We start from the raw sequence: 15320 nt of genomic DNA, 5'->3' as shown, positions 1-15320 counted from the left end.
ATCGATAGAGTATTAAGTTTTCTCCAGCTAGGAGTGGATAAAGGATTGGCATTAAGCACAATCAAAGGACAGATTTCTGCTCTGTCAGTGTGGTTTCAGCGGCCGCTGGCCACCCACTCGCTGGTTAAGACCTTCCTTCAAGGGGTCTTACGTATTAGACCTCCAGTTAAATCCCCGCTTTGTCCGTGGGATTTAAATCTTGTTCTGTCAAGTTTACAGAAACAACCGTTTGAGCCGTTGGCTGAAATTCCTTTGGTTCTACTGACAAGGAAGTTAGTATTTTTGGTTGCCATAGTTTCCGCAAGAAGAGTTTCGGAGCTAGCGGCCTTATCCTGTAAGGAACCATATCTTGTTTTTCATAAGGACAGGGTCGTTCTCCGCCCTCATCCTTCCTTCCTACCGAAGGTCATATCCAGTTTTCATTTGAACCAGGATTTGGTATTACCATCCTTCTTCCCTAAACCTACTTCCAGAAAGGAAGGGTTGCTGCATACCTTGGATATTGTCAGGGCCATGAAGGCCTATCTTAAAGCTACAAAGAAGATCCGGAAAACAGATGTGCTGTTCATTCTACCGGATGGGCCCAAGAAGGGGCAGGCAGCTGCAAAGTCCACCATTTCTAGGTGGATTAAGCAATTAATCACTCAGGCCTACGGCTTGAAAGGGTTGCCTCCTCCAGTATCATTAAAGGCTCATTCTACTAGAGCCATGGGCGCCTCCTGGGCAGCACACCACCAGATCTCTATGGCTCAAGTTTGCAAGGCGGCAACCTGGTCTTCTGTCCACACGTTTACAAAATTCTACAAGTTGGACGTAACAAGGAATACTGATACTGCCTTCGGGCAGGCAGTGCTGCAGGCTGCAGTTTGAGACCCTCGGATTCCGGGGGCTCCTCTTTTTTGAGTTAAATTTAAAATTTAAAATTATTTTTCTCAACTAAGTTGGATTTATTATGATTTGAGTATATCTCTAAATTAAATCCTTTTGTCTTGGAGATGTTCTCCCTCCCCTCATTGTAAGCATTGCTTTGGGACATCCCATATAGTAATGAATGCCGCTCTGTGTCCCGTGATGTACGATAAAGAAAAAGAGATTTTTAATACAGCTTACCTGTAAAATCTTTTTCTTGGAGTACATCACGGGACACAGAGCTCCCACCCCTCTTTTTTGAGGACCATTTTGGGAGGCATACTGCTTGCTACAAAACTGAGGTACTCCTCCTATGGGAGGGGGTTATATAGGGAGGGGCATTTCCTGTTTGAGATTGCCAGTGTCTACACCTGAAGGTACTCCATATAACCCATATAGTAATGAATGCCGCTCTGTGTCCCGTGATGTACTCCAAGAAAAAGATTTTACAGGTAAGCTGTATTAAAAATCTCTTTTTTTGTTCTTGGGTTTGAATCGGCTGTAAAAGGATTTCTGTTGCAGAGGGGAATGTATGATGAGTCATTTGCACTGTAAACTTAACAAAAAGTGCTACTTATTGAAGTGCGCCCCGTGGCATGGCTGTTTGATATGTAATGTGATAGAGTATTGAACCTCACACAAGTATGGAAGTCATTCTTGTTAATCTTTGCTTTTTCAGAAATGCCGATTCTGTAGCAGACGTGATCCCAGCATTCTTTGGATCCACTTCACACTCGGCCTGCAGAGAGCTTGCAGAAACTTGGCCCCTTATGCAAACAGCTCCTGGCAGTGATAGCAGTCCTGTGTGTGAGCCACATCCGGAGCCTATAGCAGGAAGCGCAGACTCTTGGAATAGAGATAGCGGGGATCCAGGTCTTTTCCACACAAGCAGTGTGCACAACATCAATGGAGAGATTCTGGGGGGACAGACTTCAGAACATCTTCATCTACCAGAGCTTGATGCCTGCCGAACAGCTGAAGAAAGCCATACAGAGAAAGAACAGCCTGCCTGCAGCCTGGATGATAAACAGGTGATTTGGCTTAATCAACTCCCTCTATAAAATGTATAACGAGTCAAGAAAGGATGCCCTGGCAGCCAATGTAAACAGTAACATCTGCTGCATAACAATTGGCACGTAGTAAATAACTAATCATATGTAAGCAACCATGTACAGGACTTTGGGGACTAGCCCTCTGAAGAGCGATCTATGGTGGATCACTTTTCAGAAGGCATTTGTCAGGAGGCGAGGAGAATTTATATTGCCCCCTCACTGCCTGCTGTAACCACTAAAAGCCCACATCACCATGCACTGCCCACTGAATACGAAATGGGGGATAGTTTTTGATGCATGCAATGTGCATATCCCTGTATGACTATGTTTGAAGCTTGGGGGGTGATAAAACTGTCTCAAAAACCTGCTTTTACCACTTCCCTAACTGCAAGTGTTAACTAGGCCTGAGAGTGCTCTTAACCACTTCCCGACCAGCCGCCGCAATTTTACTGCGGCAGGTTTGCTCCCCTGGGCAAAACGACGTTGCCTTATGTTGCTTCGCCTTTTGGCCACTAGGGGGCACGCACACACTGCCTGAGGCGTGCACGGCTCACCGCCGGAGCACCTGCGATCGCTCGTGACAGAGCGAGAACCGGGATCTGTGTGTGTAAACACACAGATCCTGGTTCTCTCAGGGGAGAGGAGACTGATCGTGTGTTCATACTGATTGTGAACACCAATCTGTCATCTCTCCTTGTCAGTCCCATCCCTTCTACAGTTGGAACACACCTAGGGAACACATTTAACCCCTTGATCGCCCCCTAGTGGTAACCCCTTCACCGCCAGTGACATTTATACAGTAATCTGTGCATTTTTATAGCACAATTTCTGAATAATTGTCACTGGTCCAAAAAATGTGTCAAAAGTGTCCGATCTGTCCGCCGCAATATCGCTGCAAAAATCGCTGATCATCACCCTTGCTAGTAAAAAACTAGTAAAAAATAATAATAATAATAAAAATTCCATAAATCTATCCCCTATTTTGTAGACGCTATAACTTTTGCACAAACCAATCAATATACACGTATTGTGTTTATTTTTATTATTTTTTTACCAAAAATATGTAGAATACATATCGGCGATAACTAAGGAAAAAATGTGTTTTTTAAAAAAAAAAAAATTGGGATATTTAAAAGATATTGTGTTTTTTTTTTTTTAAATTGTCACTCTTCTTTCGTTTATAGCTCAATTGTCAGTTAAAGCGACGCAGTGCCGAATCGCAAAAAATGGCCCGGTCATTGAGCAGCCAAATCTTTCAGGGCTGAGGTGGTTAATATGCAGTCATTAGCTGCTGTTGATTTTGCTACAACCATGTACCTTCCTATATAATAGTTTTATGCCGCGTACACACGATCGTATTTTCCGTCAAGAAAAGTCAGATGTGAGCTTTTGGTCGGAAATTTTCGTGTAGGAATTTCCGCCAACAACAATTTGAGAGCTGGTTCTCAAATTTTAGGACGGAAAAATTTCCAATCGGAAATTACAATTGTGGCAATTCTGACGCATGCTCGGAAACACTGAACTTCATTTGATCGGCTCGTCTGTTGTACGTCACCGCGTTCTTGACTGTCGAAAGTTCAGGGAACTTTTGTGTGACTGTGCTTGAGCCAAGCTTGAGCAGAATTCAAATCGGAAAAACCATTTAAGGTTTTTCCGACGGAAAGTCCGATCGTGTGTGCGCGGCATTGGTTGTCTTGCTAAACTGTGTACTCTACTCCCCTTTCCTCATCTCCACAACATATTTTGTAATCTAAAGCAGCCCATAGATGATGCGATTTTTCTTTCCCTCCACCATAGGTGGAAGGAAAGAAAATTGCGCAATTAACCCATCAACACAGTTGTGCTATTGTGTTCTGCTGGCGCAGGAACCCCCCCCCCCTGGCTGGCAGAACACAATTACTGGTAGAGGCTATAGCTGCCGGCAATAATCGCACATAAAAAATCCAACAGGCTGGTTGTACCCAAGCCTATCGATGGTGCAATCGGCCTGCCTGTAGATGGATCGAATCTCGGCCGCTCCCTGCTGAACAGGCCAAATTTCAATCCCTGTATGGCCAGCTTAACCCCAAGGCGCCGACAGTACACAAATATGTGGCCTCTTGGCTGGTGGGTCTTGGTGCCAAGCAGCCGCATATTTGCGCGGCAGTTAGCCGACGCAGCTGTGTGAGCGAGCGCCCTGCGCGCTCCAGACACTTTTACTGGCTGCGGTCACATGATCATAAACCCTGCCCTGCCTCCCGGCATCTAAAACCTCTTAAAGGGTCGGGAGGCGCCGGCACAAAGGGGTTAAGATGAAAACTAGGAGGGACATTTATAATTCTTGAGATAACACAAGAAAAGTCAACAGGACACGAGACAACTCTGAGGCTCCGATCACACATTTCACACGTTTGAATAGCGGTGGGATCATTGCGATTCTGCTCGTGATTTCAAAATGTGCTGTGAAATCGCACATCGGGGTGTTCAGGTGACATTCATTTCAGTGGCACCTAAAAACGCGGTGCGATTCTGCCAAGATTGTCCCGCAAAATCGCCCTGCAATTGCGTAAACCAAATTGCGCCGCGCAGATCACCCCAAAAAAAGTCCTGGAAGTTTTTTTTTTTTTTGTGTGTGACATGCACGACTGCAGCGTTATTTGGTTTGCACAACAATCGTGGCAGAATCATTTTTTAGGTACCTGAACATGCTGATGTATGATTTGACATTTTAGCAGCGCGTTTGGAAAATGCAGGCAGAATTGCGGCGATTCGAAATGCCATACTGTGAACAGAGTTTAACTTCCTGAGCTAAAAAAAAAAAAGTGTCCAGCACACCAAAGAGAATCTCAAATATTTACTGAGATCTCAAGCAAACAAAATTCCAACTATAAATGTGGTTTTCATTCAGCAAAAATCCTACATATTGTAATGAAAGCTTTAATATGTCTGGGATTCCATTTAAATAACAGGTCTGAACAAAATTGTAATGACTTTCATTGAGCCAATTCACACCAAAACGTGCAAGAAAGACGCATTCTGCGCGGGTTTCTCGCACCGTGCTGGAAGTGCACTGCCTTTGTGTTCTGCTGCGGGTGCCAGTGAAATGTTAACTGCACCCCAAATGCAGGTTACATGGAACCGCAGTACCGTGAGATTTGGTGTGGTGCATTTTTGAAAAGTAGCGAATGCACTACTTTTTCGTCGTCCTGGTGCGATAGGCAGCCCATTTAAATAAAAGAGCTGCAAAATCACTCCGCATGGGAATGCACAGGAACATGGACAGCATTCCTATGCGATTTATTTGTGAACCGGCCATCAATGATGGCAAGAAAGAATGTTCTGACAAATGACTTTTCAAAATTTCAGTATTAATGTTCGATCAATACTTTTTTCAACTGCGCCTGAACACATTCAATGTTATCCTGTGTCCATGTACACAGTCTCGTTTATTGCCATTTTTAGGCAGTTGCGTTTAACCCCGTTTTTCTGAAAGCAAAAAAATGTGTTCAGACGCCAAAGATTTCCACATTATAGACGCTAAAGGCGATACCTGCATTTTGCCGCGTTTTCATTTTTAAAGGTGACCTATTTTTTTACATTAAAAATCTCAAAAATGATGGCAAGTGGACAGTCCACAACTTGTGGCAAATACGGTGTGACAAAAAGTATTGCAATGACCGCCATTTTATTCTCTAGGGTGTTTATATATATATATATATATATATATATATATATATATATATATATAATGTTTGGGGGTTTTAAGTAATTTTCTAGCAAAAAAAACTGTTTTAGTCTTGTAAACGCTGAATCTGAAAAACAGGCTCGGGGGTTAAGTGGTTAACTGAACGCTTCTAGACGCAAACACGGTAAAACGTTCAGAAGAGTTTGCACCAGCGCCCCGTTTACATGGGGCTGAACAAATGTATGAGAATGCGGACAACCTTCTTTTTTTTTTTTTTACGTTTATAGCCGACCCTTATTGGTGGATTATATTTTACTGTGGAACATTTTCATTCCCTGAATGCAAGATACTTACTTGTATCTGTTCTTAATCTTTTGTGCTTCTAGTCTGAACACGTTCCAAGGAGATCAGTCTTTCTAATGTTCTTCTTCCAGTAAATCCTTGTGGTTTGTGCGCCTGATAGTATACTATTTCTTCTTTATATGGTATGTTTATTCAAAGCAAGAATAACTGTTACCTTGCTCAGCTTTCTTATTGAATGCAAAGCAAATAAAAGCTGAAATCCAGGCTCAATAAAAACTGTTTTACCAAGGGAGTTAAGACTTTTAAAAAATTGTGTGAATATTTACTTCATTTATCCCATCATGTAAAAACAGAAAAGCTTTTTTATATGACTGGTTAAAGCGGTCGTATGCCCAAAAAGAAAAAAAAAAACTGTAAGGCCGGGTACTCACGACCAAACATGTATGGTGAAAGCGGTCCGTCGGACCGTTTTCACCATACATGTCTGCCAGAGGGCTTCTGTACGATGGTTGTACACACCATCGTACAGAAGTCCGCGCGTAAACAATACGCGGGGCGTGTCCGTGGTGTCGCCGCGTCGATGACGCGGTGTCGCCGCGACAATGACGCGGCGACGTGGGCGGCCCGCCTTTAAAATGCTTCCACGCATGCGTCGAAGTCATTCGACGCATGCGAGGGACGGCGGGCGCCTGGACATGTACGGTAGGTCTGTACTGACGACCGTACATGTCCGAGCGGGCAGAATTCCAGCGGACTGTTTTAAAACAAGTCCAGGAATATTTGTCTGCTGGGAAAAGGCCCGGCGGGCAAATGTTTGCTGGAATTCGGCCCGCTCGCGCCCACACACGAGCAAACATGTCTGCTGAAACTGGCCTGCGGGCCAGTTTCAGCAGACATGTTTGCTCGTGAGTATGGGGCCTAAGGCAAATGAATAATGAGCTAGTAAAAACAGAAGGATGGGTATCCGTTCCCCATTCCTCTGGCTGGATTGGATTAGATGGGAGTCGGGTGTAAACGGACAGGCTATCTGGACCGCCCATAGAAGAGAGCAGGCTGTGTCTATGTCCACTTTGCATAAGTGGAACAGACACAGACCCAGCCGTCTGCCTGAAGTCCACTTGCTCAATCTGTTCTCTGATCCCTGCTGAGCAAATGGTCTCCAACGGAGCCCGCCCAGTGTGTAAGAGGCCTAATAAAAGCCGAACTATTTTCACATGTTCCCCCCGTGCTATGATGCCCCCAGAGCTCTCTGCCAGCCACTGACTTCTTCAGCCTGGTGGCTTCCAGGTATCAATCTCTGGCCATTTTCATTAGGCAGGCCAAGATGTTACTCCCGCGAATGCGTGGGAGTTCAGTAATTTCAGCATTGCATGCCCTTTTCTGCATTAAAAATCTTGCCTGTTTGCATATTTTTTACGTGTATTAATTACATGCTTACTTTTTTTAAAGACACTTCCTTTGGGGTCTTCTCAGGCTTTATTGATGCAGGTCTGTGCATTACTGTAGCTTCCACAGTGATGCACAGACATGCCAGTGTTGGGGGCAACTACGTCATAACTGGAAGTGACATTGCTACCAAGCTTCTGTGTTTCCATATCAGTGGAAAGCCATCAGTCCAGTGGGCATTATCCCTAGCCGAGTGCAGTGGGTGGTAGGGAGGAGAAGCTGAAAAGGCCGCAACTGACTATGAAAGATACAGGTATGCTGTATACATGCCCACTAGTATATAGTTCCCAAGCATCTACCTAAAGCTAACCATAGATTGAATATCAATTGGATCAGCAAGGACCGGGCAAACTTTGAATAGTCTATGACTGTTTGAGTGCAGTCTATTTAATGATCAACTCCGCTCGAAGGGGACTTTTGGTCATTTTTTGTTTGATCAGTGCATGCAGCCAATGGGCTGCATGCACTGATCAGTGTATTCAGTGTTTTGATCAACAAAAACAACGATCCATCTATAGCCAAGCAATATCACAGTATGCATAAAGTCAACCTTTATCAGCTTGGTTGATTAGGGGGAACTTCTCAACACGTTTCCCAGGCCAAAAAGCCTGCTTCTTCAGGAGGAGTACAAAGTGTCTATAATGTAAATCACAGTCTAGGAATGTCAACTGATGTTTGTTGCTTATTGAACAGATCTAACAAAACACTTTCAATGGTGTATTTACCAGAGCAAAATGAAGCGAAAAAGAAGAAAAGAAGTCAAATTCATGGATAGGGTTACCATACACTTTAATAAATGGAAGTATACATAGAGTACCATGCCTGCACACTGAACCTGCAATGGTTTCAACATCCAACAATCTGTGTCACTGCCGGGGTTAATGTTGGTTGCCTCATCTATGTGCACATGATCGGAGATGGTAAACTTTAGAAGACATGAACTGTAAAATAACTCCTGATTGCTGAACTTTTGCCAAGCTGAAATTCTGCACCTTGCTTGATGCCGCAGGCTGGATTCCGGCCTCTTTTTACTGCATTACCAACAATGGTACCTGTTGTGTCTTCAGTGACAGGAAAACTATAACGATTTTATTTATCCTGTGTAAAATGTATCGGCGACTTTTATAGCAAAAGAAGGTTTAGCCATTTATTTTCTCTTTAAACTGATGTTGAGAAAGTTTTATAAGCGCTTAAGAATCTGAAGCATCTAAGTTTAGCACTTCCAGGAATCTCCCATTAGTTTTCTGCACTCCTTATGGTTTAGGATTAGGATCCCTGTACACTTTATCTCAGTGTTGGTACATTTAGTTCTTTAAGTGAAATGGTAATTGAGCACCTCTTAAGTATAGAAATCGAAATGTGTACTTTTTTTTTTAAAGAGGATCTGTCCGATACACGTTACATTAATGTATTTACAAAAATAGTTAGTTGTCTCATACTTTAAACATTTTTGAAATGTTTTGTAGAAGAGATTCTGGGTGTCCTCCTAAACATGCTTGCTGTCTATCAGTATTTATTTTAAAGCTGAATTCCAAGTTTGCATAATTACATTGGTCCATCTTTAACCAATGTACTGTAAGTATGCATGTGTCCTATGCATGTGTCCTATCTGGTAGGCCAGCGCTTGGCATGGTACCCAGAAGCTAGCAGCAATCACTGTAGCAGTGCTTTCTTAGATCCAAGCTGGACCAATCCAACTACCCTCATATGCATACCTATAAATTCAGCTTTACACTTGTTCATCCATTTTGGGAAAACCACTTCCACTGGGAGCACCATAATCGGCGACAGGGATGAGTGAAGTTAACATTTCTCACTTTACCCACATGTGTGTAATAATTGGAACATTTCAGTGAAGCTTGTCATTTTGGTGAAATGAATTGGAGACAGTTGGAAGAGGGAGGTTGAAGAAACCCTGTCACCAGATTATACATTTCAACAACAATCTCCCTATAATGTAAATTTAACATATTTTAGGCATGTTGTTTACCAGTAAAATGCCCCCTTGTGTACACATCCAAAAGCCTTGAGATTTCTGCTGGGCCCCACCATATTGGTTGGCAGCTGCAGCAGAATTATAACTGTCACTCAAGTGAAACTCTATAGTATTATTCTTCATTCCTCACCCCAGCTGCTACATAAAAAAAGATACATAGGGAGGTTAGTAGAGGGTCAGAGGAGCATGCCCAGCACAATCGGTAATGATTATACACTTCTGTCCGTCAGACTTTAGGAGAGCCAGCTGTGGCCATCAGGAGTACAAAATGTCCCATTGCCAGTTTGAGTATCCATTCCCTCATCATTGGTGTCAGTGGGAAAAATTGTGCCCCATCATTGGTGTCATTGGTAGGAATTGTGCCCCATCATTGGTTTCATTGGACCTCATTGCTGGTGTCATTGGGAAAACTGTGCCCCATCATTGATGTCATTGGTAGGAAATGTGCCCCGTCATTGGTAGGAATTGTGTGCCATCATTGGTTTTATTGGTTACCATTGTTGGTGTCATTGGTAGGAAATGTGGCATTCATGTGTGTCAGTGAATAAAATAGCATCCCAAGGGCCGCATAAAAGCAAGCAAAGGGCCGCAGTTTGGAGACCACTGTTCTAGGGTATTGACTCTTCCTAAAATAGTCAAATGTGTTAGCAAGTTGAAAGAAACATTGCAAGCTAAGCTTTTTTCTGGAAGGGAAAAACACTGCAAGCATTTACAACACATATTGCTGAGCATTGTGGTATGCTGTATAGTGCATTTTGTTGGCATTTTAAATGGCACTGTAACACGCTAGCATGTGTATGAAGTGTTGTAGTGCTTTTTGTCTGGTTATTTATTAATGAACAGAAGTAAAACATTTTTTTTTTTTTTTTTTTTTTTTTGCAGGAATGCTGAAGGATCGTTTGCACAGTGTTGGATTAAGTGTTGGAAATGTCGATGTTAATCAAGACCTAATTCTGAATTGATTCCATTGGAAAGTCTCACTTCTAGAATAACTTTATGAAGAGTGACTGGTTTGTTCATAATAATGTGGTCAAACTGTAAACCCATTTCTTCGAGGTGGAATTTTTTATCAAGACCAATAATCTTGATCGCTGTACTGAAGGTCACATTGTGGATGAACCTGACTAAGATTGCATTCTGCATCCATGTCTTGCCGATCAATGTCTGGATTCTCTTCATATAGACTGGATTGAATTATAGATCTGCCTCACAGAGGTCAGCCTTTCAGTTCCAAACACTGAAACTTCTTTCTGGAGCATGAATTTTACATTCATTTGATAGAGGCTCAACATCATGGAGATTAGACCCTAAATCCTCTTAATGGAGACTGAATTGCATTGAAGATCCACCTCACAAAAGTGAACCATCAACCCTTTTGTTTTTTTTAGAGAACATTTGAGTATGGTACCTGGAGGATCAATTTTACATTCACTTCATGGTGACCAAACTCTAGATCGACTTCATGGGGACTAAACCATAGATCGACTTTATAGATCTCCATTTCATGGAGACAGAACCTTATATCTACATTTTGGGGATCCATTTCATTACAGACTGAACCATAGACCCACTTCTACTTTATGGAGATCTACCTAAATGCGTCTGAACCCTGTAGCCACTTCTTGGAGTCTGAACCCTAGATCTACCTATTTACTTTATAGGGGACAATTTCTAGATCCACTTATTGTAGCACAACATTTAATTATTTTGCTATATACGCTCTGGTATTACTTTACTATTTGTTAGGAAGTTGTGGTTACTTCTCTAGATTAAATATGACCTCCTCTGTGTCCAGGATTACCTGTTAAATAATTTCATGCCACACACTGGCAATGAAACAATGGACATATTCTATTGCATCTCTTGTCAAACAAAGAATATCTCTGAAAAGTTCAGTTCAAACTGGTCTCTGATGGAACACACAGTTGTTCTTGGCCATCCACTATTTACCAAAGACATCAAAATTACAATCTAATAGTACATGCAGCTGAAAGTGTTGTGCGTTTTTCAGATTACCGAAAAAAGAACTTCCGTTTTGTGTTGGACATGTACTGTATATGCCCATTAGCACCTACCTTCCTTGCTGTCAGGGCAGGTTAGAATATTAAACATAGAATTGGCTATTGAGTTTACCAAAGGCACTTTTTTTTCTTTTAGAAATGATTGATTAAATGTTAAATCAACATGTTGGGTTGGCTAGGTGAGTTGTCTTTTTTAACTCACTTTTTACAGTGCATTATTGGAGATTTAAGTCACAAAAAACAATCTAAGCAAAGACATAGGTTCTGTAATTAAAAAACACTTTTGTGGTTGAGTTAGGCACATACGTGAAGTGGTGTTTCTACTAACTGTTTGTAAGGATGCATTTTTCTGATTCCTTTTGCAACGGGTTCTGCGGGGACACCTAAATATGGCCATACACAGAGCGACTTTCAACCAATCCCTTCTTAATCTGTCAACATTTACTCCATGGCTGGCCCTGTCAGCACCCAGTTAGTTTAACAAAAGAGGGTTTTTCAATCAACTTTTTCATGAAGGAGCTAGGCAAGAAAATTCTTATTTGAACAATGCCGGTATCCAGTTGGATAATGGCACCAGTGGGATACTCTGAAGGTAGCAAAAAACGTGGTGACAACCCATTTGTGCTAGGACCTACCTCCTTTCCATTATGTACTACCTGTGGTACAGAAAGCTGCCTACCACTTCAAATGCTGAAAGTGTATAAATTGCCATCCGCTTGACTAACATCATCTAAATGACCCAGTTTATGATTTTTCAAACATGTCTGTAGTGTTGGATCTTAGTAATAAATGTCTCAGTCAATGTATCCAGCACTATCTTAATTGGGTGCCAATTTAAAAACTACCATGTTAGTGCATTGGACAAAAAACATGAGATTGAGGCACTGGGGGCTTTAATGGTACCACCATAGACTGAACAACACAATATATAGATAAAAACAGAATATTGTATTAAAAAGTATAAAAAAAATCAAAAATGTTACAGTAATGACTCTTTCAAAGCAGGATTGGTGGTAGACAGTATACAGCACCCCAAGCAGAACGGGAGGTCTGAAACAATTTGATGCAGTGCTTCTCAACATTTTTCACAGGGTTACCGCATTGCATTGTTACTCTTGATGTACGGAGTTAAATGGAGTGTGTATAGTCTGCTGGGTTTGCTGTCATTTGACCTGCCATTCCTGCCTTCCTGTATCCCCAATTCATTCATTTAGTATTTTAAGTAGCCCAATTCGATGGTTACAGCCTGGATTAAGAATTTGCTTTGTGGTTCCTGGAAAACATTAAAGCTTGCAGTCCTAATGGATGAAACCAAGAGGAAGGAGCATTTTATGTGTTTTTGTTCCATGTGAGGAAATGTTGCAAACCTTGTAATTGTAATGTAATATAGGCTTGTGTGTATATATACCCATATTGAAAGTGACACTTGACTTGCTCTAATGCACTTTTGATAAAGTTATTACAGTTGTTAGGAGTTCAGAAAAGTATTTTTATTTTTTTACACCCAATTCAAATTTAAACTTGGATCATTTAGATTCGTTTTATGTTCATATGAAAAATAAATGTCTGATACACAAGTTGATCTTCCTGTGTGCTTTGGTAAGGCCACTGCTCTGAGGCACAGGTAGTACAAACTGAAAGCAGATTTTTATAGCACCTAAAAGATTTATGTTATAAAGATATATGCATGTTTTAACGCATTTTGGGATCCCATGGGTTATGCCAAAAAGCGTCAAACTCACTTGGTTTTATATAGAAAAGACAGGGGCAACACACAGAGCACTTAAAGGGACACTATTATGAGAGGATCACGGAGGCTGCCATTGATAAACGCTCCTTTTAATGTAACTCATATGAACCAAGTGTAGAAATAATTAGGTTTCAACACTCATGCCTTTTCTGTGGCTGTGATTCAAAGTACTAAACTCTTCTATCCTATACAGCCAAGGAAGCTGCCATCTTGGCCTCTGCTTGATCTAGAGTTGCCAAGATGCCCCATATGTGATCAGCTATGACACCAGACATTTGATGGCTTGACAGTTGAGAGCTAACATAAGCACACTAGTAATTGTGACAGAGGGCCAGATTCTCGTAGATACGGTGCCGGCGTAGTGTAAGTCATTTACACTACGCCACCGCAACTTACTGGAGCAAGTGCCGTATTCGCAAAGCACTTGCTCCGTAATTTGCGGCGGCGTGGTGTAAATGGCCCATCGTATCCCCGCGTAATTCAAAGGGGGTGGCTTGTATTTAAATTAAGCGTTCCCCCGTGTCGATCAAACTGCGCATGCGCCGGGCTTAAAATAGCCCAGTGCGCATGCTCCAGTTCTCGACGGAAAACTTTACGTCAATGACGCTCACGTTGGCGTAAAGTCGTATTCGCGGATGACTTAGGAAAACGACGTAACCGACGGAAAAAGCCGACGCGGACCCGACGCCATACTTAACATGGCATACGGCGGACTGGCGTAAGGTTACCCCTCATATAGCAGGGGTAACCTTACACTTACGGAAACGACGTAAGCCACGGCTACGCAATGCAAATTCGTTCGGGAATCGGCGTATCAGGCTCATTTGCATAGTCAAATGAGACCTGAACGTAAACGCCACCTAGCGGCCGGCGTCGCATTACATTTAAGATCCGACGGTGTAAGTGCCTTACACCTGTCGGATCTTGGCCGTATCTATGCGAAAATGATTCTAGGAATCACTCGCATAGATACCCGGGCTCAGAAACAGAGATACGACGGTGTTTCCTGAGATACACCGTCGTAACTCTTCTGAGAATCTGGCCCAGAATCATTAAAAATATCCCTTGAGTGTAACTGCTTTGGGGAAGATGATAAATCTGTGGATTTAGTTCCACTTTAAGACACAGCTAGTCTTTATAGACAGAGACAAGCAATGGCAGTTCTCCAACTTCCATCGTGATAGTCACTTTAAAGACACCCCTATAACAAATGAACTCAAGGAGCCTATAGAATCAACCTGCAAGCATGTATCTTAATACAAAATACACTTTGTTAATACCAATTTGAATCACCCAGAAACAAGATGAAATACAAATATCAAAAAGCACTATGTGATACAAATATGTATTCCTGTTTTATAGGTGATGCATACTTGCATAGTTAGGTTGAAAAAAGACACAAGTCTATCTAGTTCAGTAGTTCTCAACTCCTGTCTTCAGACCAGGTTTGCAAGATAACTGGAAATACATCACAGTTGATATAATTTGATGCTCAGTGATTGCAGTACTCTAGTCTGCGTCTCCCCAAGGTAATACATAAAATCTGACCTGTTAGTGGGCCCTGAGCAAGGGAGTTGAGAACCAATGATCTATTTCAACCTATTAAAGGGAAAGAGAAAAAAAATATATCATACAATCCCATATACACAATCCTATACCCACAGTTGATCCAGATAAAGGCAAAAAAAAACAGCAAAGCATGTTACAATTTGCTCCAGCAAAGGAAAAAAATTCCTTTCTGATCCCCCGAGAGGCAATCGGATTTTCCCTGAATCAACTTTACCTATAAATGTTAGTATGCAGTTATGTACATTTAGAAAATAATGCAGGCCTTTTTTTTTAAAGCAATCTACTGAGCTGGCTAGAACCAGCTGTTGAGGGAGTCTATTCCACATTTTCACAGCTCTTAGGCCCCATACACACCATAGAATCCATCCGCAGATAAATCCCAGCAAATGGGTTTCAGCGGATAGATCCTATGGTGTGTACACGCCAGCGGATCTTTATCCGCGGATAAATCTCCCCTGGGATGGATTTCCAGCAGATGAATATTTGCTGACATGCTCAACAAATCCATCTGCTGAAGTCCATCCCAACGGATGGATCCGCTCGTCTGTACAGACTCACCGGATCCATCCGTCCAAAGGGATTCCCCGCACGCGTCGTAATGATTTGACGC

General features: G+C 42.1%; 1 protein-coding gene across 1 annotated transcript in view; it reads left to right on the top strand.

The window, feature by feature from the left end:
• TNFRSF19 (TNF receptor superfamily member 19) overlaps positions 1–12968 on the top strand; it is a 143669-nt gene extending 130701 nt beyond the window's left edge. Inside the window, exons 9-10 of the mRNA XM_040340516.1 lie at positions 1589–1940; positions 10253–12968. Of these exons, the coding sequence (XP_040196450.1) occupies positions 1589–1940; positions 10253–10261 (361 nt within the window). The 3' untranslated portion in view covers positions 10262–12968. The remainder of the gene's footprint in view (positions 1–1588; positions 1941–10252) is intronic.
• Positions 12969–15320: the final 2352 nt, after the last annotated feature.

This window comes from Rana temporaria, chromosome 2 (genome assembly GCF_905171775.1).
Source record: "Rana temporaria chromosome 2, aRanTem1.1, whole genome shotgun sequence".
NCBI lineage: Eukaryota > Metazoa > Chordata > Amphibia > Anura > Ranidae > Rana > Rana temporaria.
The sequence above is the reverse complement of the archived record's forward strand: the minus strand, read 5'-3'. Positions and strand labels throughout refer to the sequence as shown.